Source organism: Folsomia candida, unplaced genomic scaffold (assembly GCF_002217175.1).
Source record: "Folsomia candida strain VU population unplaced genomic scaffold, ASM221717v1 Fcan01_Sc006, whole genome shotgun sequence".
Classification (NCBI taxonomy): Eukaryota; Metazoa; Arthropoda; class Collembola; order Entomobryomorpha; family Isotomidae; genus Folsomia; species Folsomia candida.
In genome coordinates this window covers 24,801-50,516 of record NW_019091198.1, presented here as the reverse complement: position 1 = coordinate 50,516, position 25,716 = coordinate 24,801, and the positions used below count along the sequence as shown (strand labels likewise).

Here is a 25,716-nt window from a genome sequence, read left to right as displayed (position 1 = left end):
TAGGAAAAAGGAGCTCAGAGATTTGGTGTGGCCAAGGAGAGAGCAGTGCAGGACGAGAAGTCCCTTCGAAAATCAGACCCTGAAGGGAACTCTCCACATTCCATTCGCTCAGAGCACGATTCGAACACAAAGCAGCAGCAGCTCAAATAACGAACTGACTCAGAATAAGACTGGATCCTTCTCAGAAGACGAAAACTGCTACTCTCCGGCTTAAAAAAACTACTTTCTTGATAAACTTGACCTTGATCTCTCCATCCAAAATCGGATTTGTACTTCAAAACGCGACATGATATGTCATATTTTTCGGTTGGGACCAATTCGCTGTTACTCCTACTTCTTTCCGGGACCATTTCATTCCGTGTAACAATTAGTGATCGGACAAGTCACGGTTGTGCAGTTAGTGAATCGGGTGGTTTGTTATAAAACGTTAAACTATTGGGCAAGTAAGTTGAATGGAAATACAGGAAAGCGTTCCTTGGTAATTTAATCAACAACAATTATGTGGAAGCCGTATATTGTTATTTGTTGTTACTTTATTCTAAAAATAAAACCGTCTTTTTGCGACGATAGGAAATTAGGCATTGTTCTAATTGACCCAGTTTAATGTCTGGAACGATTTCACTATTTCTTGCACATACGTGTAGATGGGTGTATATCGTTACATACGAACGTAGACTCATCGCTAATTAATCTGATACTCGCTGTAATTAACGGATATCACCATGTTTTCATTCGGATGTTGTGTTGCAGATAGTGGACGAGATAGAGGACGAGAAGGGAGTTATCCTAGTGGGACTACTAATGGAAGTAATAATCGTCGTCGCCTAAGTGCGTGGGACTTTTGGGAGGACGAGTGGATGAGCATGGCCACAACGGAAGGCATTTCTTCCAAGAACAACAAAAATGTCGTTATTCGTCAAGGATTTTTGGGGAAAAAGTCGGCAAGTCGGACTCGTTTTGGAGGTGTCTCTTTCAACCTTCGCTGGTTCACTTTAACGCAGACGGAATTAATTTACGCCTTGAATGACAAAGAGGTAATCACGTAGTTTGTATGGGAAATGTGAGCTTTGTGGGGTTATCTTTCCCGTAAGTCTGAAATGATCTATTTTTCTCTGTCTCTGTCCTTCTCTCTCTGTCTCTCTAAATATTTCATCTCTCTGGGTGGTCTATTGTTGCTTCTTCTTCTGTGGTATGCACAGTTCCTCCTCCCTCTAAACTGAGGTAATGACTCATCCTCACTATTCTGCATGAGCCAAATGTGTCTCGTCTATTGACCAATTAAGTGATAATTTATTTACAATTTTCACAGCCCATCCGAGTGAAAGGCCGCATCCGACTCGACGCATGTTCTTGGGTGGAGAAAGCCGAGCTAGGTGGAGAACCCCCCACGACTGAATTTGGCTCTTGCCTCCCTTCTCCGCATTATCACAATCACTCCTTCGTCTTTCAGGTATTTCGATATTCGATGGTCACCGTCGTCACAATAAATAAAATACGCACGTAGAAATCCATCATACTCGACTCGATCCAACACTGATGTCGAGCTTGTCAACTTGTTTCACTTGGAGCCAACAACGTCTCTGTTTGTCCACTCTTATCAGTGTTCGGTTATCCACCATCCATCATTAATAAATAATGTGTCATACACGAATGTCAGTGTTAAATCCGGCCAGATTATGATAAGAGTGCACGAATGGTGGTATATGTAGTTTGTAGTTGGTTGGTGGTGGTGTGAGTTCAATCAAGTTAATATTTCCCCATTTTTCGATTCGAGTGATATAACTCGAAATAAGAATGTCATTTGTCATTTGTTTGTCAGTCTTCGTTAAGCCAGAGCTTAGTGAATTACACGGTGCTGCGGAATTGATAATAATAACAATGGGTTTCCATTGCAATGCAGGTTGCCTATCTGGTCGAATCAAAGACGAGGATCTTGCACCTTCAGGCAATCGACGACGGGGACCGTGACTCTTGGGTGGATGCCATTAATCATTGTAAGTTAAACTATAAAATGCATTACAAATTCGATATTTTTTAATTAGCAAAATTATTTCATTATGTTGTCCAGGTTTAAACGGAAATAAAAACAGTAGTCCTCTTCGCTGTGGGAGCAGCACGTCAACCAACCCAAACTCCGCAACTACGACGCCAGAACATCCCGGTAAATCACTGCCCTGTGAATCCAACAATAGTTCATCGTCACCATCTTCCCTCCCTCTTTATCACCGTGGTGTGTGGTCCATCGCTGCAGAAAGGTGGACGTGCTGCGGTCGTGACCGTGAGTGCCCGGGTTGTGAACTGTTCAGCTCCAACAGTGCTAATAGTAACACTGCCAATAATAACAGTGGTGGGAATAATAATAGCAACGTGTTCCACTCGCCCTCTTCCTCCTCGTCAAGCTCAAACTCGTCCCTCCCCTCAACACTACCGACCTCGAATAGTACGAATGGGGTCGTAAGTCGGTCAAACTCTTCTGGATCGTCGTCCCAAACGCAAACTCAACAACAGCAACAACACCACCATCATCATAACCACAATAATAACGGGGGTCATTTTCATACGAGGCAAACGTCTGCCCTCTCAGATTCGCCCCCACAGCCGCCGACCAAACCAACCGTGAAAAGTCCGTCGATCAATCAACTCAACTGTTTGAACAATAATCCGGCCGTAGTCCCTCTCAGCCTCAAGTCTCTCTCCCACCACAATCTGCTCACGGGGGGTGCACCGGCAAGCTTGGTGCACACGGGGCCCTCCTTGGGAAGCGTGAGTGTGAGCAATAGCCACCCTCAACCGCCGAGAAAGAAGGAGCCCGGCGTAACCATTATCGGACTTCCTCCCGTCAACGGGCAACAGCAACTCAATAAGAATATTAATAATCGAGGAGGTGGTGGGAATAACAATTTGCTCGCTCATACGTCGCCACCCCATCCGTTACCGTTGATTGGACTTCCGCCACATCCAATTCCCCAGCAAGGTCATAACAATAAAGGAAACAACATACTCATGAGTAATTAATTCTATTACATTATATTTCATGAATTCGAATTGGCCAGCTTTCTCCGGTATGAATCATGACATCGAAATGCATCCTCCACCACCGCGAATCACCACCACGATATTGCTGTTGCGATTGACATTGCCTCATTGTTGATCATGCATGAATTTGAGAGAGAAAGGGTAAAATACATGCAGCATGAATAGCTGAACATGATTATTATCATTGCAGAGATGTAATAATGCGTGTGTTGGTCGGTACCAACTACGACGACTGGCTGCTACTACAACTAGAAGAAAAAGTGCAGCAGTAATTTTTTACATTACTGCGATTACACGAGTACTACTAGGAGTTGGGGGCGACGTTGGTGATGGTGATGGTGATGGTGGTATTATTGGTGGTCTGGTCTTGTGGAGATGGTACCTGTTATTCCCATGGACAGGTGGATTTTGGATGGATTGCTTATGTATAGCTCATCTTTTTCTTTCACTTGTTCATCTCCTCATCTCATCTCATCCATCAGTGGTAAACTAAATGGCAGTACAAGCTGAAGTCTCACTCGATCGGCTGTGGCAGGTTTTTTTTCGTCGTCAAACTCGCATTCCTAGTAACAATTCCTAGTAACAATCCATTCCAACGAACCATCTCTCTCTCCAGGCGAATCGACTCATCTCTTTTTCCGTCTAAATATCTAGGCAAAATGTAGACTACTGTGTGGTTCCAAGTCGGTGGAGACGGCGGCAGTGATGAGCAGTGATAGCTATTAATAACCTTCTCTCCAACTTGAAATGGTGTTCAACAAGCTGCTGCAAAATGTGAGCTTTCTCTCTCGAGGAGGGGGAAAGTCCTCTTCTGCTGGTGGGAGTGGTGCGGATTTGAGTGGTGTGGTCCCCAGATCGTCTGCAGTGGGGACGCTTCTTTCCAGTATTAGCGTTCCATTGACAGAGTCGTCAGTAGTAGGACTCCCCACCGTCGTTGGTGGGAAGGGGGCTCCCAAAGGATCCGGCAGCAATAAGGGTAAGTGAGGTGCCAGCAGTGATGGTGGTATTGAATCGCATGTGCATTATTTTAATCCGAGGAGAGGATGATGTCGAGCTAATTGTGTCCAAGGTCACCCCAGCAGAGCGTGATTGTTCCCTCTGGGATAGAATTTTGCTGTGCATTATTCCATACGCTTAAGAGTTAGCGATTGTCGTTGGTAGCAGAATGTGAGGAGGTTGTGACGCAACGCAGCGCACACGAACTCTTCTTCTTCTTCTTTGCTTGTTGGGCAACGTTACGTTAGGACGATACGATTTTGTACTACGAAGATATACACGAGAGCGTTGTGGTGGTGGTGGTGGTTTCTTCTATAATGTTGTTTTTTACAGTGTGTGTAGAATACCACTTTATTACTTTTGTGCCACATTCACTTCCGTCCACCTCTCACTCGTTAGTTGTTTGTTATTTATTAGTTAGGCTGGATGTTTGAATTATTATTAATTTAAATTCTTAAGTCTTTGCCAAGTTGGGATGATGACAAAATCAGTCACGTCATGATAGATTTGTTGGCTAGGGATGAATTAGTGGAGTTAGGAGATTTCTCAATTCTGATGGTGGTGATTGGTCCATTATTACGCTAAAAATTATAAGGAATATGGCTCTACGTAGTGGTTAGATGGCTGCTGCTGCTGCTGTGACGACGGGTGGGAGTGGTTCCAAGAACGAAGTGTTATTTTTATCATCATCAACAAGTTTGGATGTTGTTTGTGTAGGTTCTCCCGAAATGGAGGCTCAAACGACTCCGGGCACCCCAGTGAACAAGGCGAGAGTGAGTATACAGTTTGACCCTTGATTTTATTAACTTTTTTTCGGAATACTGATTATGCACCGTAATTGACGAGCAGGATCCGACAGCCCGACGACTCGTGGTGGCACTGTACCCCTTCAAAGCTATCGAGTCCGGGGATCTCTCGCTGGAAAAGGTAACCCAAACAACGCCACTAACGAGGGAACCTTTTATAGTGCCCGGAGCTCCCAGCATATCCACTATATACATTAGACGCAGTTTTTAATACTAGCCCAGTGATGTAACAAAATTTTCGTGTCAAAATGACATTTGGTCACGTGGTGACGACTTTAGTGACGCGCGGAACGGTCACGGTCGCCATGCTTTTAGTAGTGCAGGTACCCTTCCACCTCTTCACTACACGCTCCCCGCTCATCTCACTGAAATCTCAACTCATTTGTTCACCGATGAAACTGGCATCTAATTTAACTATGTATATTTACAATATCATTACAATTTATTTACCATTTACAAGTTTTCAATATTGTTTTTTTTCTTTCAAATATTGGAGTTTAAAAACTATTCGGAAAAACATAGCAACTTCTTATGAATGTAGAGGGATTTGTTCTGCAAAAGTACGCGTGAACATTTTGTAACTTTTAAATTCGAAAGGAAAAATAATATTGATAAGCTATAAATAGTAAATTTTAATGATATTGTAAATATAGTTAAATCAAGTACAAGTGTGCTCATTGAGTTGAGTTGAGAATTTAGTAGCAAGATGAGGAGCGTATGGCGAAAAGTAGCTGCACTATTGAAATCATGGGAGAAAGTGACCGTTCGGCGCGTCACTAAAATCGTCACCGCTTGACCAAATGTCATTTTGACACGGAAATTTTGTCACATCATACGACTAGTATTAAAAACTGCGTCTAATGTATATAGTGGATATGCTGGGAGCTCCGGGCACTATAAAAGGTTCCCTCGTAAGCAATGAACCAACTCGCACACACTCCCTAACTTTTTCACGCTCTAATTTACCAGGGTGAGGAGTACGAGATCGTAGATGATACGCAGGAACATTGGTGGCAAGTTCGGAACAAGAGCGGGTAAGTTTTATGGTGCAAATTAGCTATAATGTTTGTACAAGAAATAGCAAAAAATTTGAAGACGTATGTTTTCGGGATGTTTTCCAGATCTGCAGGTTACATTCCTAGTAATTACGTGAAAGAAAAGGAGCTTTTGGGTCTCCAGAAATACGAGTGAGTAGTCTTGTAATTTGTTGGTTTTTTATGATGAGATAACACGATGGCTTATTTTGTTAAATAGCTGGTATGTTGGTGACATGTCCCGCCAACGGGCTGAAACCTTACTCCGCTACGATGACAAGGAAGGTTGTTTCGTTGTTCGGAACTCTTCCACGAAAGGATTATACACATTGTCCCTCTACACCAAAGTGTAAGATCACTTGAGAAATACAATATGCTATGTGTACTTACTGTCAACTCTACTTTTAGTCCACACCCTCAAGTGAAGCACTATCACATCAAACAAAATCCAAGGAACGAGTTTTTCTTGTCAGAGAAACATTGCTGTTCCTCCATTCCCGATCTGATCAATTATCACCGACACAACAGTGGCGGTTTGGCGTCACGTCTAAAGCATCCTCCTTCGGCGGAAAGATGTGCCCCTGCCACAGCTGGACTTTCCCACGGTTAGTTTATAAACAAGTACGGTTCAAATTATCCTTACTTTTAGTACTGACGGCTATGCTGAAATTATAGATAAATGGGAAATCGACCCCTCCGAGCTCATGCTTCACGAGGAGTTGGGCTCTGGCCAGTTTGGTGTCGTTCGTCGCGGCAAGTGGCGTGGCACCACGGACGTCGCGGTCAAAATGATGAAAGAAGGGACCATGAGTGAAGACGACTTTATCGAAGAAGCTAAAGTTATGACGTACGTGCACGCGAACATGCATTTTTTTAATAAACACGCTTACTAACTTATTTTAAATACCTGTGTAGTAAACTCCAACACACGAATCTCGTTCAATTGTACGGTGTGTGCAGCAAGCATAGACCGATCTACATTATCACTGAATACATGAAACATGGTGCTCTTCTCAACTACTTGCGCAGAAATGAAACAAATCTTCAAGTCAATCTTGACGCCCTCCTGGATATGTGCACTCAGGTGGAAGAAATATCCAAAAATCACTCGGATCCTAAATTTAGAGTGTTTTAATATAATGCATACCTTATTTTGAGACAGGTTTGCAAAGGGATGGCATACTTGGAACGACACAATTACATTCATCGCGACCTTGCAGCGAGAAATTGTCTTGTCGGGTTGGATAATGTGGTGAAAGTGGCAGACTTCGGGCTTGCGAGGTTGGCACACACACTATTTTTACAATAACGTTAAATTGCTAACAATTGTCTGAACCCGTGTCACAGATATGTTCTAGATGACCAGTACACTAGTTCCGGTGGAACTAAATTCCCTATAAAATGGGCTCCTCCAGAAGTTCTAAACTATACCAGATTCTCGAGCAAGTCTGATGTTTGGGCTTACGGTTGGTGAAAAATACTTTCCTATTTTTGTTTACGTTTCCTAAAATATTTTGTCATAAAGGTGTCCTCATGTGGGAGGTGTTCACCTGTGGAAAAATGCCATACGGGAGGTTGAAGAATACCGAAGTTGTCGAACGAGTCCAGCGTGGGATCGTACTAGAAAAACCAAAAACCTGTCCCAAAGAGGTGTACGAAACGATGAAAAAGTGCTGGGCCCTCCATCCGGTAAGTAACAAACAAATAATTTAATGAGTAGGATTAAATTGTTTAAATGTAGGATTTCCTGTCTTATCAAATAGTAGAAACTTCATTTGAACCCCACTCGCATTTTTCATGGGAATAAATACACTCATGCATTTTTTTTCTCTTTACAGGATGAAAGACCTTCATTCCGACTCCTCAAAGAACAACTCGTCTCCGTCGCCCAAGTCCTCCTCGTCGACTAATTTCCCCATGACTAACTATTTCATCTTCTTTCTCGCATTCCATCCACATTTTTTTTTACTCCCCGGCTTTCATCAAAGCTTTCTTTTATTTAAAACGAAATCCAAGGTTCAAGTAGTGACCATGAACTATAGAAATTACATATTATATTGACAATTAGGACATACACACATTCATTCATTCATGATGATGACTATGATGAGCTGCTAACACTAATTGTATTCCTCCCATTCACTTTATACTGAGCCGCCAACTTAATTGATCCAAGGTGTTTAATATACCTCAAGGGTGAATTTTACATAACGTTAACTATCTACTCGTACAAGATAACCACAAAAGTGTCAAAATTTCCCGACTAAGTAGATGATGATTCGATTACATAATCTTCTGTTTAATTTATACGCAATACAATACAATGTGATGATGATTCACTCATACATAACCCACAACATAGTCTCGCTGCTCTCCTAGTATTTATAACTTACTACGTGAATTTCGAAGGCATATCGCCATGAGATAAGTGGGGAACATGAAAGATAAAAAATACACATAAACAACAAGAACAAATCCCAATAAACAATCAACATGAAAACAATTTTGTTTATGTCGCCGCCTGAGTATATAAATATATATAAATTTAGACAGCAACAAGTAGAAATATTGTTATTTCTACTATTTTAATTAGTACTTAGAGATTTAGTAATGCTGCTACTCCGATACGCTGGAGATATTATTGTGATTTTTAAATTTGACTGATTTCCATTGTTAGCTTCGGTTAGTTAGGTGGCTAGTTAATGCATGCAGATTTTAAACTTATGTATTAAGAGAGATGAGTAACTTAAGAAAAGTTTAATTGTTTCGCAAAAAAACATTTGTACAATGTGGTCGCAGACCGAGATTAAATTAATATTGACACTACATGTGAGAATTACATACATATGCAAATGTGAGTCGACAGATCTATGGAGTTGACTCTGAATAGAAAATGCGTGAGCAACAATTGCAATATTTAATGAAATGAGTTTGTTTCACATAAATTACAATGATGAATACATTGAGTTGAAAAGTAAAAAACAAATTTCGGCACCTTTTTTTACATTTAATTTGCATATCTTGAATTTTCTGCACGTATATTCGATGATGATCGAGTTGAAAAATAGGATAACTTGCATTTCACATAATGAATATGGTTTTTATTTTATTTCAGTCTGGGTTAGTCATGAAATATTAACAAAAAAAACTGAATAATTAAACTTTCTTGTAAGTAGTAACACTAGACTTGAACACTTGAACTTGTGTGAAAGGAGATCAGCGATTTGTGGTGGTGATGGTGTAAGTATATAAGATGAGGTAAGTAAGTTGCTAAAAGAATAAGCAGCAGCACGGTTTTAAAGTTGACCAGACAAATCTTGAAGACCAAAATTAGGAAAGGATAAGAGAAACAATCGGCATATTAATAGTTATAAGTACTCAACGATCGGCAGAGAACCGTGTCTTCTTTTAAAGTAATAACCAAAAATAAATAACTTTACAACTTGACAAGGGTCAATTCTGCCAAAAGTAGTAAACTTAGTAATACTTATCTATTCTATAAATAGAGTGCGGGTTAGAGTTTAGTTGTTGATGTCATTTACAAACGATGCTTCTTCATTTGCTTCATACGACTGGCATATTCATAAGATCCATTCGACCTCCAGGCGAGGTAGGTGTACAACCCAGTGCAAATGGTGAGTAGGAATCGATCAAGTCTATAACAATTGGAATGGTATATGTCATTGATCTTATCAATCATTAAATATTTTTAAACATTTAATCTTATCCTATCGTGCATAATTTAGTAATCCATCATAAAATTGATAAATTTCCTTACGTCATGGTAGGATGGATCAAGAGAATTATTGTGAAAGGTAAGAGTCCCATATGCCGTTGCGTGTTGTGCATTATTTGTAAATCGGGGGACTTTTGTGTCACGGTGGGACTGCTGATGACAACCTGGACACGGCGATGATAATAAATTAAGGTCGAAGGCAACATAATTCCAATTGAATTTTAAGGTTTATTTTTATGGACTACCTGATTGAATCCAACCATATCAGGAAGATCCAGCATCAGACTTGTCCCGTAGAGGGAAACCCAGGCCAAAATGTGAGCATAGTGATAGTAGTCCTTCACCCAGGGCACATCACTCCAAATTACGACGGGCACTGTTGTCCAGCCTCGAATTATGACCTGCACATTTATTAAGACACAAAATTTAATATCTTAACAAAAAATCCCGTTGGGTTTTCTCTTATATGAATCATGCACTCACCTGAAGGACAAGACCTGTTCCAAGGATGTACAAGGGTCGATCAATCTGATACGAGTAGTGAAGTCGCATCCAAATTGCGGTACTTTCCAAGTTTCGTTTCGACAAGAGACTATGCTGGACACAAAATGTGAGGAGTAGACCAAAATTACAGATCATTCCGTATGTCACAGAGTCCCACCAAACTCCATGAGTCCATTTGGTTTCGAACCATGCTACAATTATTATTATTACGCAATTGTATCAAAGTTAATCTTAATGAAATGCCAGCTATAAAAATATCAAGTAAACCACCGAAAAACTTACTCATAACAGGAGTGTGCAGGATCACTGGACCAAATTCAGGGTCATGCACCAACCAAAAACCTAACTGTACCAGCGACACGAACGCGGTGGCATAGCAGATAACAATAGTCGCCAACTTGATAAAAGCCTTGATCTTTGCCCCCCTAGGTTCATCGTCTATTTCGATATCGTCGTTGTTCTCTGCTTCCATCGTGGCTGGGACCTTCTTTACAATGCTACTGTCAATCGAAATGTTAAATGCACTATCCTTTTCCGACAAAAATTCGGGGCCTCGTCTAAACCACGTATCAGTTGCGGTCCTCGTCATGTGACTAAAATATTAAACTCTTTTTAGTAAACAAAACGAAATTAATTAATAATCAATTAATTTGGCTGTACAGAAGTGGTGATGGGTGTGTTTACGTTCGTGCTCTGCTCTGCTCTGTTGTGAGCGAGCAGCAAGCAAACAGAAAGAAATCAGTTGCCGGCTCGAGAAGGTGAGACGAATCAGTGGAGTAAGATTTTGTCTCATTTTGCATTTCTTTAATTTTTAATTTAATTTAATTTAATTTAATAATGCTTAGGCTGATTTAGTTACGAAAAATAACGACTTTATTAAATAGACTAAAAATCTCATGTTTAAGTCAATCACTCATTTAAAAGATTCTTTGAAATAACAATCTGCATGACTTCGTTAGTTCCTTCTAAAATTTGATGTACTCGGATATCTCTCAGATATTGTTGCACAGGGTAGTCTTTTAAGTAACCATATCCACCGTGCATCTGTAAAGCCGTGTTAACGATCTGGAAATTAAATGGTAAACATTATCTATTGACAATAAGATAAATGAGTGTTCAAAATATTTAATTTCTTTACGTCGAAACACTTGTCCGTTACAAAAAGTTTTGCCATGCAACACAACGTAACGACGTCCTTGTGTTGGATATCTAAAGCTTTGGCAGCGTTGCGGACCATGAGTCGGCATGCAACAATGTCTGACGCCATTTGCGCAAATTTAAACTGATTGTGCTAAATTTGAGAAATTCATAATATGTAATAGGTAATTAAATTAAGGTACTTAATCAGTTTAAACTAATTTTATTACCTGGAAACTAGCAAGAGGTTTGCCAAACTGTTTTCGAACAATTAAATGACTCTTTGCGGCTTGCAAACTTGCCTCGGCCGCTCCAAGAGAGCAACTTGCTGTAATTGTTTAATGTAATCTTGTTAATTAGTGGTGAAATTAAATAATTTATGATAAATCTGTACCTATATTTAGTCTTCCCCCATTGAGACCCTTCATCGCTATTAGAAAACCTTGACCCTCTTCCCCAATCAAATTTTTTACTGGAACTTTGCAATCTTCAAAAATTACGGCACGTGTAGGTTGAGAGTTCCATCCGACTTTCTTTTCCTTCTTGCCAAATGATAATCCTACATGGACAAAAAATCGAGTCAGTTATCCGTATTCACTTTTACTAAACATTAACTACTTGATTTACCTACGTACCTGGCGTCCCCTTTTCCACAACCATACAAGAGATTCCTTTCGATCCACCTGACCCCGTTCGACACATGACTACATACACTTCAGACTCACCAGCACCGCTGATAAATGCCTGCATGCAAAACATGCAAATGTAAAAAATCATTTTAGTGTATGTTGTATTACACGCACCCACCCACCTTTGAACCATTTAGCACATAAAAATCCCCCTCCTTTTTCGCATTTAAGGATAAATTTGCGGCATCTGACCCTGCACCAGGTTCAGTGAGACAATACGACGCAAATTTGTCCATCGACGCCAGCTTTGGAATCCATTTAGACCTTTGTTCCTTGTTTCCAAAGGCGTCAATCATCCAAGCACACATGCTATGAAACAGAATGTATATATGCATATTATAGGAATTTGTAATAAATTTAATAACAATCGTACAATACAATGCTATTTATAGCATATTGGTCATATTTATGAATCGAAATACATACTTGTGAATCGAAATGTACGCAGTGGTTGAAACACATCCTTGTGATAAAGCCTCAAAAATTATTGACGAGTCCAACCTGGTTAATCCAGACCCTCCAAATTCCTCCTTGCAATAAATAGCTCCAAATCCTAACGACGCAGCTTTTCTCATTGCTTCCACGGGGAAGAATTCCTAAATTTAGTACAAAAATCCTTTTTGTGACCAGTTTTAAGCTTCATTCTATTTCTGGCCATCAAAATTCTCAGAAATTTTAAAATTAAAACGGGTAAGTAATACCTTTTCATCCCACATTTCCATATTGGGTCTCATCTCATTTAATGCAAAATCCAATGCAACCTGCTGAATTTGCTTTTGCTCATCGGACAACCCTTCTGAAGCTACATATTAAGTTGGAAATTATACTTTAATTAACAATTAATCTAAAAAACTAATTCAATATTTATTATAGCATACAATTGACACTGACGACATGTCCTTCAAAAGACTCGGCATTTTGAAAGGAACATGATAATGAAAAGTAGCGCTTTTGTGCATTTTCAAAATTGCTTTGTGCAATTAAAGTCTTGCTATTATTCTTCAATTTATTACTTGCCGTTGTTAATTTTGCACTTTGGCGATGCATTCTATGAAAACTTTTGCTCGTTCCATTCGTGATACAACAGCCTATTTTATTGGGAGACAAAGCCCGGATAAAAGAATGAGCACACCTTGAATTCATGGTTATTCTTAAAAAGCAATTTTTCTTGTTTTATTATCACAATTGCACATTAATGTAATGCCTTTAAGAAAAGCATGCCTCACATTAAAACTTCTTACTTAACTGCAGGCATAAAGTTAGTTAGTCTTCTCAGTAGTAAGTATTTTATAAAGAAAAACTTTTCAAATGCGTGGGATCCCCCGGTTCCTCCTACGTCAAAGTGTGAGGTACTCTCTGTCTAAAGATTTTTCTCCTTTGAAACCACATTTTGCATGGCTTCGCTAGATGCATGACTATCACATTTTCCGGAAATAATAGTCTCAAAATTTCTGAAACTTGTCCAAATTTAGAGACCAACTAGCATCAACTTTAACCGGGTTCCACAACGTTTGATTTCATTTAGTCAATCTTTCATATGTCCATCATTATGACTTTGTATGATTTTGTGTTGCTGGTGCGTTGGGGGCCGATTAAGTTAGAAAATTTTGGCGAAGGTTATTCCCTCCTGTCTTCCAAGGGACGACAATAAGAGAAACCTTCTGAAAGGTTGTACTGTAATACTATTATTATTACACACACACAAATTCAAAGCTGAGAGTGACACCTTCATCGGAAAACAAATAAGTTATTACTTCACAGCACGGCAAATAGATATTATATTGTTTAACAAAGAAAGATAGCATCGAAATCATTAAATATTGTAATTGTTGCTGTTGTTGTTGCTCTAATAATAAAAATCGTGTCACTACTCATCCAAAAAGTATATCACGATCACGATATGACGATCACGTAATAAAAATAAATAAATAACTTGACCGACACTATAATACCAACCTTTGAATAAAATATAAAAAAACTGCTGCTGGTAGCTCTTAATTCTCATTATATCTGCTAGTTTACTGCATAAACTGACTGAACTGACTGTACCGTGCATAAAATATAATAGAGTGAAATCAATTGTAAAATGAGAATGGGCTATCTTTTTTCCTACTGCTACTGCTGCTGGAGTGTTCGTCGTCTCGTTAAATAAAATTGAACCTCCAGTTAGTTAATGACAATCCACTAGTCGAGGTGAGGTTTAACTGGATATTTAGTACTGCCTCGTTTTTTGGTTGGGTTGCAGTTAGTTGGTTTTAGTAGACAAATACGCAAACTTTTGTTAGTTTGGGTATATTTTAATTGTTGGGAACTTTTTATGGTTGGAGTGGATGGACAGCTCTCTGGTTAATTATGTGAACTTTGGGAGGAGATTAAATTAAAGTTATTTTGTGGCTGGTTTAAAAGGTATGTCCTGCTGTATAAATAAAGAAAGCTAATTAACTACTTATCTGGTCTCATCGTCGCCTTAGAAAAATAATACGTTGAATAGGTAGAGATACTAAACAGCTGTGTGTGGTCAAAATATTAAGTACAGGAAAATTAGGAGGAATTAAAATTCAGAGATTGCACTGAATTTCTAACTTTGTTAAATTTTAAATCATCTTGTGACTAAAACTAAATAAATAAATACTGTGTACTGGGGTGAAAGTATTACATATTATAAGGAAGACGACACGGTCATGATGAGGATGTATTTTTGTGGATGAAAGGTTATATTTAACATAGTATTGTACTATAATAATAATAATAGTTAAAATATGGCAGTTGAATTTTGCTCAATAATTTTTATGGTACCTTTTTTTGCAGATTTTTGTATAGTATTACTACTTCTCTTTGGACTGGTTACACGATGGAGGGACCTATTTCGAAATTTATGCATGTCCAACAACCTGGTAAGCAAAAACCCAGCCCTTGCAGGATAAATATTAAATAGCAGCAATTATTCGTTAGTTTGATATCGATTGAGTAAGAAATTTCAAATTGCTTCGTTCAGAATCCTACTGGCACCAACCCTCAAGTTCGAACGCTTTCAAAAGTCCGGATTTAATTGAACTTAACTCAGACACTGAACGTAGCGCAAAAACTAACGGTGAGCCAACTATTAAAGTTTCAACTTGAAAATATTGAATTACAAAATATGTATGTGTGTTTGACCACTGTTGTTGTATTCGTCAGGAAATATGAATGAGTGTCAATCAAGACATTTGTTGCTATTACCTTTTGTAAACAATTTGTGTTATTGTAATTGAATGCAATTCATTCACATTTTATTTTGTTCCGACCCGACATGCCGTCTCATTATTAAGTATTCTACACTATATTAAAACATTCTTCTCGTATTTTTGTACCACAACAGTTGAGCCATTAAATTACTCCTCAAGCCAAGAAGAAACCGATGACGGCTGTGACTCAACGGATGTGATCCATTTGAAAGAGGCTGTTCCTGGCGTGTACGACGTGACCAGTAATGATGAAGAGAGTTGCCACCTTCTCCAGACTGAGGACGACTCAGAAAGTTCTCGTGAGTTTGAAAGACCACTTTTAAGACAACGTTGTTTTTTGTTTGTTTGTTTAATTTGCTTATTCGTAAATAAAAGTTTAACTTCACTCTTGACACAGATTCCGAACATGAACATGCATGGAACTCTTCTGACTCTGCAGGTGGTGGGAGTTCACGTTCCAGCTCGAGCAATGGGGCCACCATCTCTGACGGAGAGGAAGAACGGAATCATCGAGGAAGTCGGGTGAAACACCCTCCGCATGAAAATTACTGGGATATGAGTCCAGAACAAGAAAAGTACTACACGGACCAATTTCTCTCTTTACAAAGTGACCTGAGTGGTCTAGTAAGTTACATAACTATTGACATTAATGAAGTAATTACTGATTGTTTCATATCGGATAGTGTGATTAATGAATGGGATATTAACTGTCTAATAGGTGAAAGGTGTGGTTGCGAAAGGATTTTTCGAAAAGAGTAAGCTTCCCTTATCCGAATTAAGAGAGATTTGGCAGTTAGCTGATGTAACTAAGGACGGCTGCTTGGATTTAATCGAGTTTAAAATGGCAATGCATCTCGTTGTCCTACGTCGACATGGACTCCCGATCCCCTCACATTTCTATGTCCGACCACCCGATTTCTCCCTGAGACATTCGCCGTCAGGCCCTTCGTCTCTTTTCAAGATTAGCGCACCTCATCCCAAGAGCACAACCACGTCCAAAACAAGGTCAAATGAGCCAAATCCGGGCACTTCTTCGCATCAATCTCCACTCGCTACTGCTATCGGGTCCAACGATTTCTCTAAATCACAAGTCACACCGGGCAAGCGTCCTAGTAAAGGTTCGTTTTTTGTTTATTATATTTAACTAGTTAACAAATAAAATTAAACGAATTATGGCTTTATGACAGAATGGACAACATTTGAGAATGAGCCGGTAAACTTTTCCTCGACTTGTGATACGAGTGGTCTCGTGGCCCCTGTCCCCGTTCGCTTAAAAACTCCAGAAGATAAACTAATCCTTAGCACGACACCGAGTGCTAGTGCCAGTAAAACTCATCAGCTGCAGCTCAAGGCAATTCAACGGCCTAAACTTTCTGGTCATCATCCCAAAGTATCAGGTGGAACGATTGCACCACCGCCGGTGAGTACAATACATATTGAGCCATCCATTCGAAATTTTTGGCTGAATTAAAATAACACTTTGTACTATTATTGTCTAAACAGCCACCACGACGCAAGACTCATGTTCGAAGCTCCTCTTTGGATCTCAACCGATTAAGTAAGCACATGGTGATATCATATAATCAGCTCGACTCATTTACCATAAGTATATGTGCATATCTAACTATTTGCAGCCATATCAACCGAGATACCACCCAACATGTGTGGGGTCCGAGTGGGGGGTGGAGGTGAAGTCGTCACCTCTCGCAGTTTCCTCTCCCCGTGCCATCAAGGTGGTGCCTTCGTCTCCGTCTATCGGAAGCCACAACTACCAAAAGCTGCCACGATCCACGAACCATCAGACATTCCGAACAATTCTCCTCCTTCCACAATAGCCAGCAGCTCATCTACCAACGCCATGACGCAATTCGAACAAGAAGTAGACGATCTGAAAAATGAGAACGAGCTCCTAAGTCGTATTTCTGCCCAATTATTGGACCAACTGGCCGGATTACAATCTCGTCGGCAATCTGTGGCGTACAAACTCCACCAACTTCAGAGCAACCTCTCATAATTTGACGAAAGAAAATTTTACGCCAACGGAATTTCACCACTGGTATTACTATCTATACATGTATCATTATCATCTATCTACTAATTATTATATCATCACCAACAACACGGAGATCTGTGCGACAAGTCATTAATATCACTATCAGCTAATAGGATTATTAACCAACTGCAACTATCAATCAGTGGAGTATTTCATTTTACAAAGTAAATAATATAACGTATCCATATTTTCTATAAAGTTATCTAGTTGGTTGCCTGAGTTTGTACAATAACAATACACATCTTTATGCAGACACAACTTTTAAGTTTTAGGTAGTACTTATACTACATTTAAACTAATCAATTCGTTGTCGATGCACCACCATCTCTGACTAATTACATGTGTGTATGCACTACTACTGCCTGCCTTTCTGTGAATCTAATATGAAAACTAACCAACCACGATCTAAAGATCCTTAACCATCTTGCTAACCTATCATCCAGTAATTCTGAAGTTAGTTAGTCAGTTATCGGAATTACGGGATTGCCAAGTACTAGCGCTCTTTAGCAGTTATCATCGTGCAGAAGGAGGACGTGGTTCATAAATAATCTCCATATATCGATGCGTATGAATCCCATATTTTGGTGGATAGAAGAAAATTGCAAAATTTAAGAACCAAAATTAATCTCCTACAATTACATATATAAAAAATCACATCATATTTTACATGACAAACTATATAGCCCTAGAGTAAAAAAAACGCTTTCAGTGTTGAAATATTTTATCCGTACCGTGCCGTACCGTGGTATTAATTAGCCTATGATGTTATCTAACCAGTAGTTCGTATACAAGGGAGCTATATACATGCATATATAAAGTAAGTAATTAATTATCGCCCACTACGGAATTAAGAAGGACTGCTAAAAGGAAACTGACTGGACTGGACTAGGGTTTTACGAAAAATAAAAAATATTGACGGATTCTTCTACAGGATTCGAATCAGTATAGATTTTCAGCCATACAAAAAATTTATATTTCAGTAATTAGCCGATAATCAAATCTTACTATTATTATTATTTCTGAAGATACAAAAGGGAAGGTTAGTGCAAACAAAACCTATTCACATGCACGCAACACGAGTTACTTGTCCATACAAAGAATTTTAAAACCAATTTTATCAACCTCACCTTTGGTGTTTATTATTTGTAACAGCTACACGCATATTTAGTACGTATAATAATCATCATTATTATTCTTATTACTGAATATTTTTAATTTTAACCACTAATTAAAAAAACGAAACACATTTTTATATAGAAATTTACTACATATATACATCTCAACTACAGAGTGGACTTCTGTAAAGTAAGTGCAGAGTAAAAAAAGTGGGTGACGATCATTTGTAAATTAATCATCGTCTTCGTCTTCTTGACTAGAAGAGTTTTTGGGACCTGCTATGCTGTAATTTGGTTTATATGTAACACAAGAAAAGAAGGATATTGCTTGAGAAAGAGTCATTTCAACTGTAGATAGTAAGTAAGTAAGAGATTGGTATTTGGTGCGAATTATGTATGAAAAATTAGTTAAGGTTAACTGGGTCAAATAAGGGTCAATATTGAATTGTATTAAAATGAAGAAAAAGATTTCTAACCGCTGCCGCCCTTCGCAATTATTTACTCCCAGTCGTGTAACAACAAATATTATGGTTATTGTCATTTATTCTGTAACATTGTGGTGTGATGGTTTAATTTTTTGTACCATATAGTTTTATTTGATTCTCATTATTATGTTGCTGCTGCTGCTGAGATAAATGCGATGCGATGCGATTATTACATACCATCTAGAAAGAAATTAATATGAGTGTTCGTCAACATATGAATAATAAGAATAATAACAATAACCTTAGCAAGATCTATTATCCATGTGTGCATTTTTTTCGTGCACTTTCCAATTTTATTAGATAATTTACTTTGTAAATTTTCAATTTTAACCCGACGCAAGAACAAAGAAACATAGAAAGTAAAAGCCTTGTCTAATTGATGCAAAGATGGGAAAATGAAATAAAATGGTACCATTTTTAGCCAAAAAAGTCGATCGATCCACTATGCGAAAGTGAAAGGGGGAAAATCGTGCAGATATTTGATTAATTTGTGATGAATTATATAATGTAATAAAATAAAGTAACATTTGACTGATTAAGAAAAGAATAATGTGTGAAATTACAAATCTTTATATTCACCATTTAGCATGCAATCCATACATATTACGTATATGAGCACGTAATAAGAAACAATGGATGTACTTACACATGTACAAGAGTTGGATGCATATTAAATAAAACGCGTCTGGTTTGGTTTAGTGTCTGTTTTTTATAGGATGATGATGTGTAAGTGTTTGCAATCGAATAATATTTTTATTACCCTCTCACTCTCATCTCCCTCCTCCCCACGACTCACGAGCAGTGATGCAGTGGAGAGTGGGTGGGTATTCGTACATCAGCCTTTCGAGCATGTATTTTAATAATAATAATAATAATGGTAGCTGCACACACACCGACAGCCATAATATTATGGTTCCAGACAGCCAACTAAACTCTCTCCAAGTCCTGAAGTGAAATGAAACGGTCTGGATTTATTCCTACGAGTCACACAACACATATTCACAAGGACAATTACTTGTCGCCGGTCACTAACTTGAAGTACTGTGCCAAGCTATTAGAAAAGAACTGGATCATTCGGACTGAAAAAAACCACAAGAACTCCTCCAACAATAATAATGGTTGGTTGCCTTATTGCATGCGTCGTCATTGTCGTATTCGTTCGTAATACGTAATGCCACCTTACCCACCGTTTCCCTCCCTCCCGGTGACTTTTTGGTGTGCAAGTCTCCTAAAAAGATATTAAGGCGACTGGGAAGTCGTACCTGCTGCTGCTGCTGCCTTGACATGAGACGACGACACACTGCTGTTACATGTGTACTTATGTAGGTTCATATGCACTTACAGCGTTTACTTGACGGTGCTTGATGATGATAGGGCTAGTTTCTTTCAATACCTTTGTTTTGCTGGTGGAGAAGAGCGAGAGTCGTTGTTATTATTATGTCCCTTCCTGTCGACAATTGCCGTGCTGTATGCTGTGATCTGTTTTTTAAACATATCGATCCAATTACTTTTATTGCTGGTGTTATGTGCATGGATGGCTTTTGGTTGATCCTCCTCCGCCTTTTCTTTCATTCACTCATCCACTCGTTGGCTGGCTACGGACACATTTAGCTCGCTCACGTCGTCGTCGATCCCTTACAAAAAATAATGTGAAGAGTTTTCCACTTTTTTGAGAAAGGTCCGAGTCCGAGTAAAGCAAAGCGGTGTGTAAAAGTAAACATGTATGTGGACGTATGTATTATTGTGCTTGGTAGGTGAGTGAGTGCAGGTTAATGTGAATGTAATGGCCAATTACGATTTCAAATGGGATGGAAACAACATGTTGTACACAAATTACAACCACTCTCAAATTAGTGAGTGAGAGGAGTCATTTGTCCAAAAAGTGTACATACAACCAGTCAGCAAACCACACAGTACAAACATACAGAAAAACTGTGTCCTCCCGTTGTTGTCTCACTTTCGTCAAATCCTAAATTTGTTCTGAAACTCGTATGGAAATTCTAAATATGTTTTCTCTCTTTTTACATATTCCACTCTTGTCCAGAAATGATTGAAATGGTTGTGTGAAGAAATTTAAGTGAAACATTTCTAGAAAAATATCAAGTCAATTAAAGATATAATTCGGCTCGATTATGGGAACGGAATTTTATTATATTGTTTAATAAGCTAAAACACCGATCCTAGTCCAGATTACGGGGTAAAAATATTTCCATACTAAATAAGAATAATCGTTCCCCATGAATGCGTCGTTTTACTGTCTTAAATTAGAAACACAATCATTTTATGATGGGTTACATACACACAATTACGTATTATGCACTCACTTCGATCGTCGTCTCTAATTGCGGCACAATGGTTGAGACCCTTTTGTCAGTCACCGGTAGAGTGTAAATAGCTGTGTCGGTAAGAAAAAGGGTGGACCATTATATTCCTGAGTGTTGATGAGAATGTGTATTTATTCTTGTAAGTTATTACGTTTATGAGGACGATGCGGTCTAATAATTGTGTCATCTTTATACGTGTTTCCTTGAGCTTATGTTGCGTAATAAAGGGGAGATGGAATTTGACGGGATCTATGTTATAAGCTGGAAATGTCTGTTGGCAACGGAAGTGAAAGTAATTTGTCCGCAACGGAAGTGAAAGTGGGACATGTCAAGTTTCAAATGACGCGTCAATTCAAAAATATTACTTAAAAAAATCAAGTTGGGAAGGTGGGATAATCGGCTATTATTGCAACGAATTGGAGATTTCTTTATTTCCATGCCATTAAGTTCTCACTTGATAACATTCGTTGCATCGCATTCGTTACAAAATCGTTTCACTTCCATCGGCATCAGAAAGTTTTAGTTAATAATACAAAAAAATCAATTGGTAGGAATTTTAAAAACTAAATTCAGCTGTCGTCCGGTGGGAGACGGGCTTATCCACTAGTTTTATATAATTTATTATCCGAGTGGATATTTCTGTCTGTGTGTTTAGGTACATATTTTCGCCTTATTGAGTGAAATGGTTATGATTGGAAAGGGATGAACAATTCATGTGGGGAAGAAGTAGGAAAGGTGAGATAGTGAAGAGTGGCAGAGATTTGGTCGGTGTGTGGGTCGGTCGATCTGAGTGCGAGTGGTCTTTGATTGAACCCCATAGGTTTGCCTACAAGTCGATAAAAGCGTTTTCAAAGAAATAAAATCGGAGCTGATATATTTGAATTCTGAAGTGATGGAATCAAGTTAAGATGGAAAAGCAATGCGGTTTGAAGTCGATGAAATATTGAGTGGACGATCAACCCCGGAAAAGTTTTTTTGTCGATCCCTCCCTAAATTTTTGACGAGCCTTTCTCACACGGAGTGAGTGAAAAAGCGGACAAAATCAAAGAGTGACGAGCTAAAATTGACAAAAGAAATGGGGAAGAGGAATCCATAATGGATGAGGAGTTTATTCCGCTCCAGCCAAGTCGCAGTCAGCCAAAGGAAGAGATAGACCAACAACAAGAACCACCTTGACTCTGGATTCTGACCTCTCTTTCTCTCTCTCTCTCCTCGGAATTACGGCGAGCATCAAAGATTAACGAAGGGAAACAAAATTGGCCCTTTTTCATCAATTTATCGTCCGATTCTCTTGAATTGTATATTGCCCAGGGAAAGGTAAACTGCTCGAGATGGAGGAGCCAATCTCGTTGTCTTTCACAACGGCGTCAGTCCATCTTTCCACTTTCACTTGATTCCTCGCCACCACCACCACCACCACCACCAACGCTACCACCACTCTCCTGTCCATCCATTCCTTCACTCACTCATTCACGCCTTCATCCCACTTTCTCCCACCATTATCTCACTTTTTCCCCAAAAAAGCAACTCATCTCGGCCCCTCTTCTGCTTCTTCTTGCTGATTGCATTCTGCAGACCAATGGTCACATATCCACAGGCAGGACCAATAACAAAGGAATAACAACACCATTCCGATTCAATTTCTCATTTTGCTCCACTCCTCTGTTCTCTGAGATATTAGAACAACGTAGAATTCGTGTAGAAGGGAACAACACGAACTTTGCCTCCCCAGCAGCAGCAGCAGCAAAACCAGCTCATCTGCTCTGCTCGGCAGTTCTATTCACATTTGAACAATGAGATTGTAATAAAATTTGTCTAATTAAATTAAAAAGCAATTGGTTGGAACGGGAGCATAACCAGAAGAAGATATCGAGAGCGGAGGCTCTACGACTGTATGAGTCAAATCTTGACTGAACCTTATTTACGAGCCGTATATCAACAGGGCAGCGGATTATTATAGTCCATTAGACAATCCCATATATGTATGAATGCAGTTACAAATAATATCTGTTGCTGAACACAAGGACGACGATTACGCGTCTGCCGGGACTATTGAGAAGGCAGATCAGAAGGACGGATCGTAATAATGTTTCAATTTCCCCTGAATCGTTTGATGACTTAATTTATTTTGTTCTGCTCCGTTGCCCCTTTGTCGTTGGATGGTAGTTGGTCGTTGGATGGAAAAATCCGTGATGGAAATCAAATGCCAGAGTCCATTGGGAGTTAATTTCTCACAATTCTAACATTACTTACGAGGAAAACTCATCCTTTGAATGTGTCCCTTTATTTAATTCACTCTCAGCCCACTCCATTATCCCAAAAGAGAGGCAGACCTACAGCATGAGCCGTATTTCAACCTTATTTTCAGACTGTACACAAAGAGCGAAATATACCCCATCTAATCCTCCAATCGACTATCTAGACTATTATTAACTCTTCTTCCGCATTTACGCCAAACTGCTAAATTTTCTAATCAATTCTTCAAACACAACTTTTAAATGTACGTACATTAACTAAAACTGTACTGTGTACCTCCAACCTGCCATGTTCATCTGCTTAAAAAGCCATACATATCGCACTTATGATCCAAAGTACATCCAAAATTAAATTGTAATCGACAAAGTCCTTCCTTCCTCCATGTGCATCCACTCGTCAAAACAATTATGCACCTATGCGACATCAAGTCACGTGTCAGGAAAACTTTCCAGGGCCGGAAAATAGATCAGATCAACCGCCTCCGAGATTAAAACATAATCAAAAAGTGAATCGTGTAGGGACAACATTGTTATCGTTGCTCTTTTCATAACGAGAATTATTATGGCATACAGAGCGGAGTCAGTTAGGAAAAGTGAGTGAGAGATGAGTCTCCAGCACAAGAGGGACCACAGCGAAAACCTGCTTTGTTTCATTTATCTGATGCACTTGACTTGATCAGCTCCGGAGCGAGGGGAGATCTTTCACTCTCTTTCTCTCTGCTAACACAATAGATTTGATCATCATCCCACGTGTCCCCTGTCAAAATATAATTTCTCACTCGAGAGATTAGTACTACTTGTTTCTAAATCGTGTGAAAATATCATTTGGCTGGATGGGTGGTGGTGGTGGATGAAAAGGGAAATTAGTCTCCTGAAACGCAATCACTTTGAAATTATTATTTTGTCAAGATTAACTACACACCGGGAGGAAATTTAGGGAAAGTTGTTCTTCAAAATTGTACCTACTTTTCCCATTATTAAATTATATAATAGGATTAAATGGAAATACCAGAAATCTGGATTCAGTAAATAAAATAAGAGTCAACGATTTATTAGCAGAATGACTCCGGATGGATGGCTGAGGGAGTGAGTAGTTATAAAGCTGGGAAGAAACAGATTAATTCACGGACAAAGCATAGACGACAAGTTGGGGCGACGATATGCCAGCTGTTGGTCCCCTTCCATATGCATCAAATTCATAATGTCTACACACACAGATGTATAAAGAGAGGTCAATTGGGTCGTGTGAATTCACTCTCGAATCGTCTCGTCCGAAACAGGGGATTAAATTGTTCCTAACCGAGTAATATGAACCCTTCAGTTGTTGTGGCGTGAGTCTCATAGTCAGATCACAATAAAATTATTGACTGTGGCATGAACCCAGTCGATAAGTGGTTAGGGTAGCACACTATTTGTTTTTGTATTTCAGGGTGAGGGATACATATGTACAGCACAAAAGAATTATTGCAAGAATGTAGCATGAAACGATTAGTATGGGGCCTACTAGAAGAGATGGATGACAAACAGGTATCAATCAATCAAAATCCCTAGAAAAAAAACATGAAGAAAGCGCCTCATATACGCCAACACGATTTTATTTCACCGTCCTTGTTGCTCCTATTTTTATGCGGATGGAATATAAGGAGTCGTGAAATTGATAAATGAGCCGAGATCAGGATCACCTCCGTTTGACGAAGTTAGCAACTCTTAGCCTCTGAGAGGAGGACCCTCTCCCTCACTTTCACTCTCTCTCTTGCCGTGTTAATATGAAGTAGATGATGAAGTGGGTGAAAGACATTGCTGCGGGATTTCTTGGCGTAAAGTGGAGTGGAATTCATAACTTGGTGGTGGTGGATATCATTATTAAATTACACTTACTCCTCCCTTCTCCTCAACGTTATTACCAGCTCAAGATTCCCACCGTAGTTTAGTTGACACATGTAGGACATCGATTACTCTTCTGCTTCCCATGGCTTCATTACATTTCATTTTAATTAGCCGGAGCCCCATGCAAGCAACACGGCTTTTCAAATTCATCTCTCTCTCGCTCCCATCCTTTTAACTAAACAAGTTTGATCAGCAGTTCATTCATCTTCTTCGTACGGAGAGAGAGAAAGCAAGCAATGTTTGTCGGTGGTGGTGGTCTCCACTTCCCGTACGTCATATATCACAGGAGGAGACCAGCAACAACAACAACTGCTATTATAACTCCATCCGATTCCACGAGCAACTTAGTTAGGACAATAATGTTCATTTGGGGTTCGAAACTTTGCAACTCTCTGTAAAGAGAGAGAGAGAGTGTATGAGAGAGAGGATAAATGT

At 39.2% G+C, this 25,716-nt stretch overlaps 4 protein-coding genes across 8 annotated transcripts; 2 read left to right on the top strand and 2 right to left on the bottom strand.

The window, feature by feature from the left end:
* Positions 1-116: 116 nt before the first annotated feature.
* On the top strand, positions 117-8,858 carry LOC110851259 (tyrosine-protein kinase Btk29A). Of its 3 annotated transcripts, none has more exons than XM_035853185.1 (17): positions 117-443; positions 751-1,034; positions 1,310-1,450; positions 1,901-1,994; positions 2,069-2,974; positions 4,750-4,805; positions 4,882-4,959; positions 5,808-5,872; positions 5,960-6,025; positions 6,093-6,221; positions 6,281-6,477; positions 6,548-6,719; positions 6,788-6,956; positions 7,035-7,153; positions 7,220-7,338; positions 7,398-7,561; positions 7,711-8,858. In XM_035853185.1, exons 2-17 carry the CDS (start codon positions 858-860, stop codon positions 7,780-7,782), a joined length of 2,724 nt encoding a protein of 907 aa, XP_035709078.1. In that variant the 5' UTR covers positions 117-443; positions 751-857; the 3' UTR covers positions 7,783-8,858. The 3 variants fall into 3 exon arrangements, with proteins under 3 accessions (XP_035709078.1, XP_021954656.1, XP_021954657.1); XM_022098964.2 differs by having other exon boundaries at positions 118-443; positions 2,069-3,007; XM_022098965.2 differs by having other exon boundaries at positions 118-478; positions 2,069-3,007.
* Positions 8,859-8,877: 19 nt separating this feature from the next.
* On the bottom strand, positions 8,878-10,909 carry LOC110851262 (nurim homolog). 2 transcript variants are annotated; one of them, XM_022098970.2, is made up of 6 exons: positions 10,773-10,909; positions 10,395-10,705; positions 10,092-10,303; positions 9,854-10,009; positions 9,651-9,772; positions 8,952-9,528 (listed from the first exon to the last, which is right to left on the bottom strand). In XM_022098970.2, the coding sequence occupies exons 2-6, from the start codon at positions 10,699-10,701 to the stop codon at positions 9,411-9,413; spliced, it is 915 nt and encodes a 304-aa protein (XP_021954662.1). In that variant the 5' UTR covers positions 10,702-10,705; positions 10,773-10,909; the 3' UTR covers positions 8,952-9,410. The 2 variants fall into 2 exon arrangements, with proteins under 2 accessions (XP_021954663.1, XP_021954662.1); XM_022098971.2 differs by having other exon boundaries at positions 8,878-9,528; positions 10,395-10,829.
* Positions 10,910-10,962: 53 nt separating this feature from the next.
* On the bottom strand, positions 10,963-13,639 carry LOC110851261 (isobutyryl-CoA dehydrogenase, mitochondrial). The gene is made up of 9 exons (XM_022098969.2): positions 12,817-13,639; positions 12,640-12,740; positions 12,365-12,534; positions 12,061-12,247; positions 11,885-11,993; positions 11,644-11,808; positions 11,480-11,577; positions 11,251-11,403; positions 10,963-11,177 (listed from the first exon to the last, which is right to left on the bottom strand). The coding sequence occupies exons 1-9, from the start codon at positions 13,079-13,081 to the stop codon at positions 11,022-11,024; spliced, it is 1,404 nt and encodes a 467-aa protein (XP_021954661.1). The 5' UTR covers positions 13,082-13,639; the 3' UTR covers positions 10,963-11,021.
* Positions 13,640-13,672: 33 nt separating this feature from the next.
* Positions 13,673-19,362, top strand: LOC110851260 (ralBP1-associated Eps domain-containing protein 2). Of its 2 annotated transcripts, none has more exons than XM_022098968.2 (9): positions 13,673-14,649; positions 14,747-14,832; positions 14,934-15,029; positions 15,297-15,461; positions 15,602-15,786; positions 15,881-16,280; positions 16,350-16,582; positions 16,666-16,720; positions 16,797-19,362. In XM_022098968.2, the coding sequence occupies exons 2-9, from the start codon at positions 14,790-14,792 to the stop codon at positions 17,174-17,176; spliced, it is 1,557 nt and encodes a 518-aa protein (XP_021954660.1). In that variant the 5' UTR covers positions 13,673-14,649; positions 14,747-14,789; the 3' UTR covers positions 17,177-19,362. The 2 variants fall into 2 exon arrangements, with proteins under 2 accessions (XP_021954660.1, XP_021954659.1); XM_022098967.2 differs by having other exon boundaries at positions 15,560-15,786.
* The last annotated feature ends 6,354 nt before the right edge of the window (positions 19,363-25,716 follow it).

Excerpts from the sequence above, each read along its gene's own strand:
- LOC110851259 (XM_022098964.2), top strand. The coding sequence starts at position 858 with ATGAGCATGGCCACAACGGAAGGCATTTCTTCCAAGAACAACAAAAAT. Across the intron at positions 5,873-5,959 it reads CAAGTTCGGAACAAGAGCGG|ATCTGCAGGTTACATTCCTA; the intron begins GTAAGTTTTATG and ends GATGTTTTCCAG. Across the intron at positions 7,154-7,219 it reads GCAGACTTCGGGCTTGCGAG|ATATGTTCTAGATGACCAGT; the intron begins GTTGGCACACAC and ends CCCGTGTCACAG.
- LOC110851262 (XM_022098970.2), bottom strand. The coding sequence starts at position 10,701 with ATGACGAGGACCGCAACTGATACGTGGTTTAGACGAGGCCCCGAATTT. Across the intron at positions 10,010-10,091 it reads GAACAGGTCTTGTCCTTCAG|GTCATAATTCGAGGCTGGAC; the intron begins GTGAGTGCATGA and ends ATAAATGTGCAG. Across the intron at positions 9,529-9,650 it reads TTGATCCATCCTACCATGAC|ACTTGATCGATTCCTACTCA; the intron begins GTAAGGAAATTT and ends CAATTGTTATAG.
- LOC110851261 (XM_022098969.2), bottom strand. The coding sequence starts at position 13,081 with ATGAATTCAAGGTGTGCTCATTCTTTTATCCGGGCTTTGTCTCCCAAT. Across the intron at positions 12,535-12,639 it reads TGGAAATGTGGGATGAAAAG|GAATTCTTCCCCGTGGAAGC; the intron begins GTATTACTTACC and ends TACTAAATTTAG. Across the intron at positions 11,578-11,643 it reads TGGGGGAAGACTAAATATAG|CAAGTTGCTCTCTTGGAGCG; the intron begins GTACAGATTTAT and ends AAACAATTACAG.
- LOC110851260 (XM_022098967.2), top strand. The coding sequence starts at position 14,790 with ATGGAGGGACCTATTTCGAAATTTATGCATGTCCAACAACCTG. Across the intron at positions 15,787-15,880 it reads AAAGTGACCTGAGTGGTCTA|GTGAAAGGTGTGGTTGCGAA; the intron begins GTAAGTTACATA and ends ACTGTCTAATAG. Across the intron at positions 16,583-16,665 it reads GAACGATTGCACCACCGCCG|CCACCACGACGCAAGACTCA; the intron begins GTGAGTACAATA and ends TTGTCTAAACAG.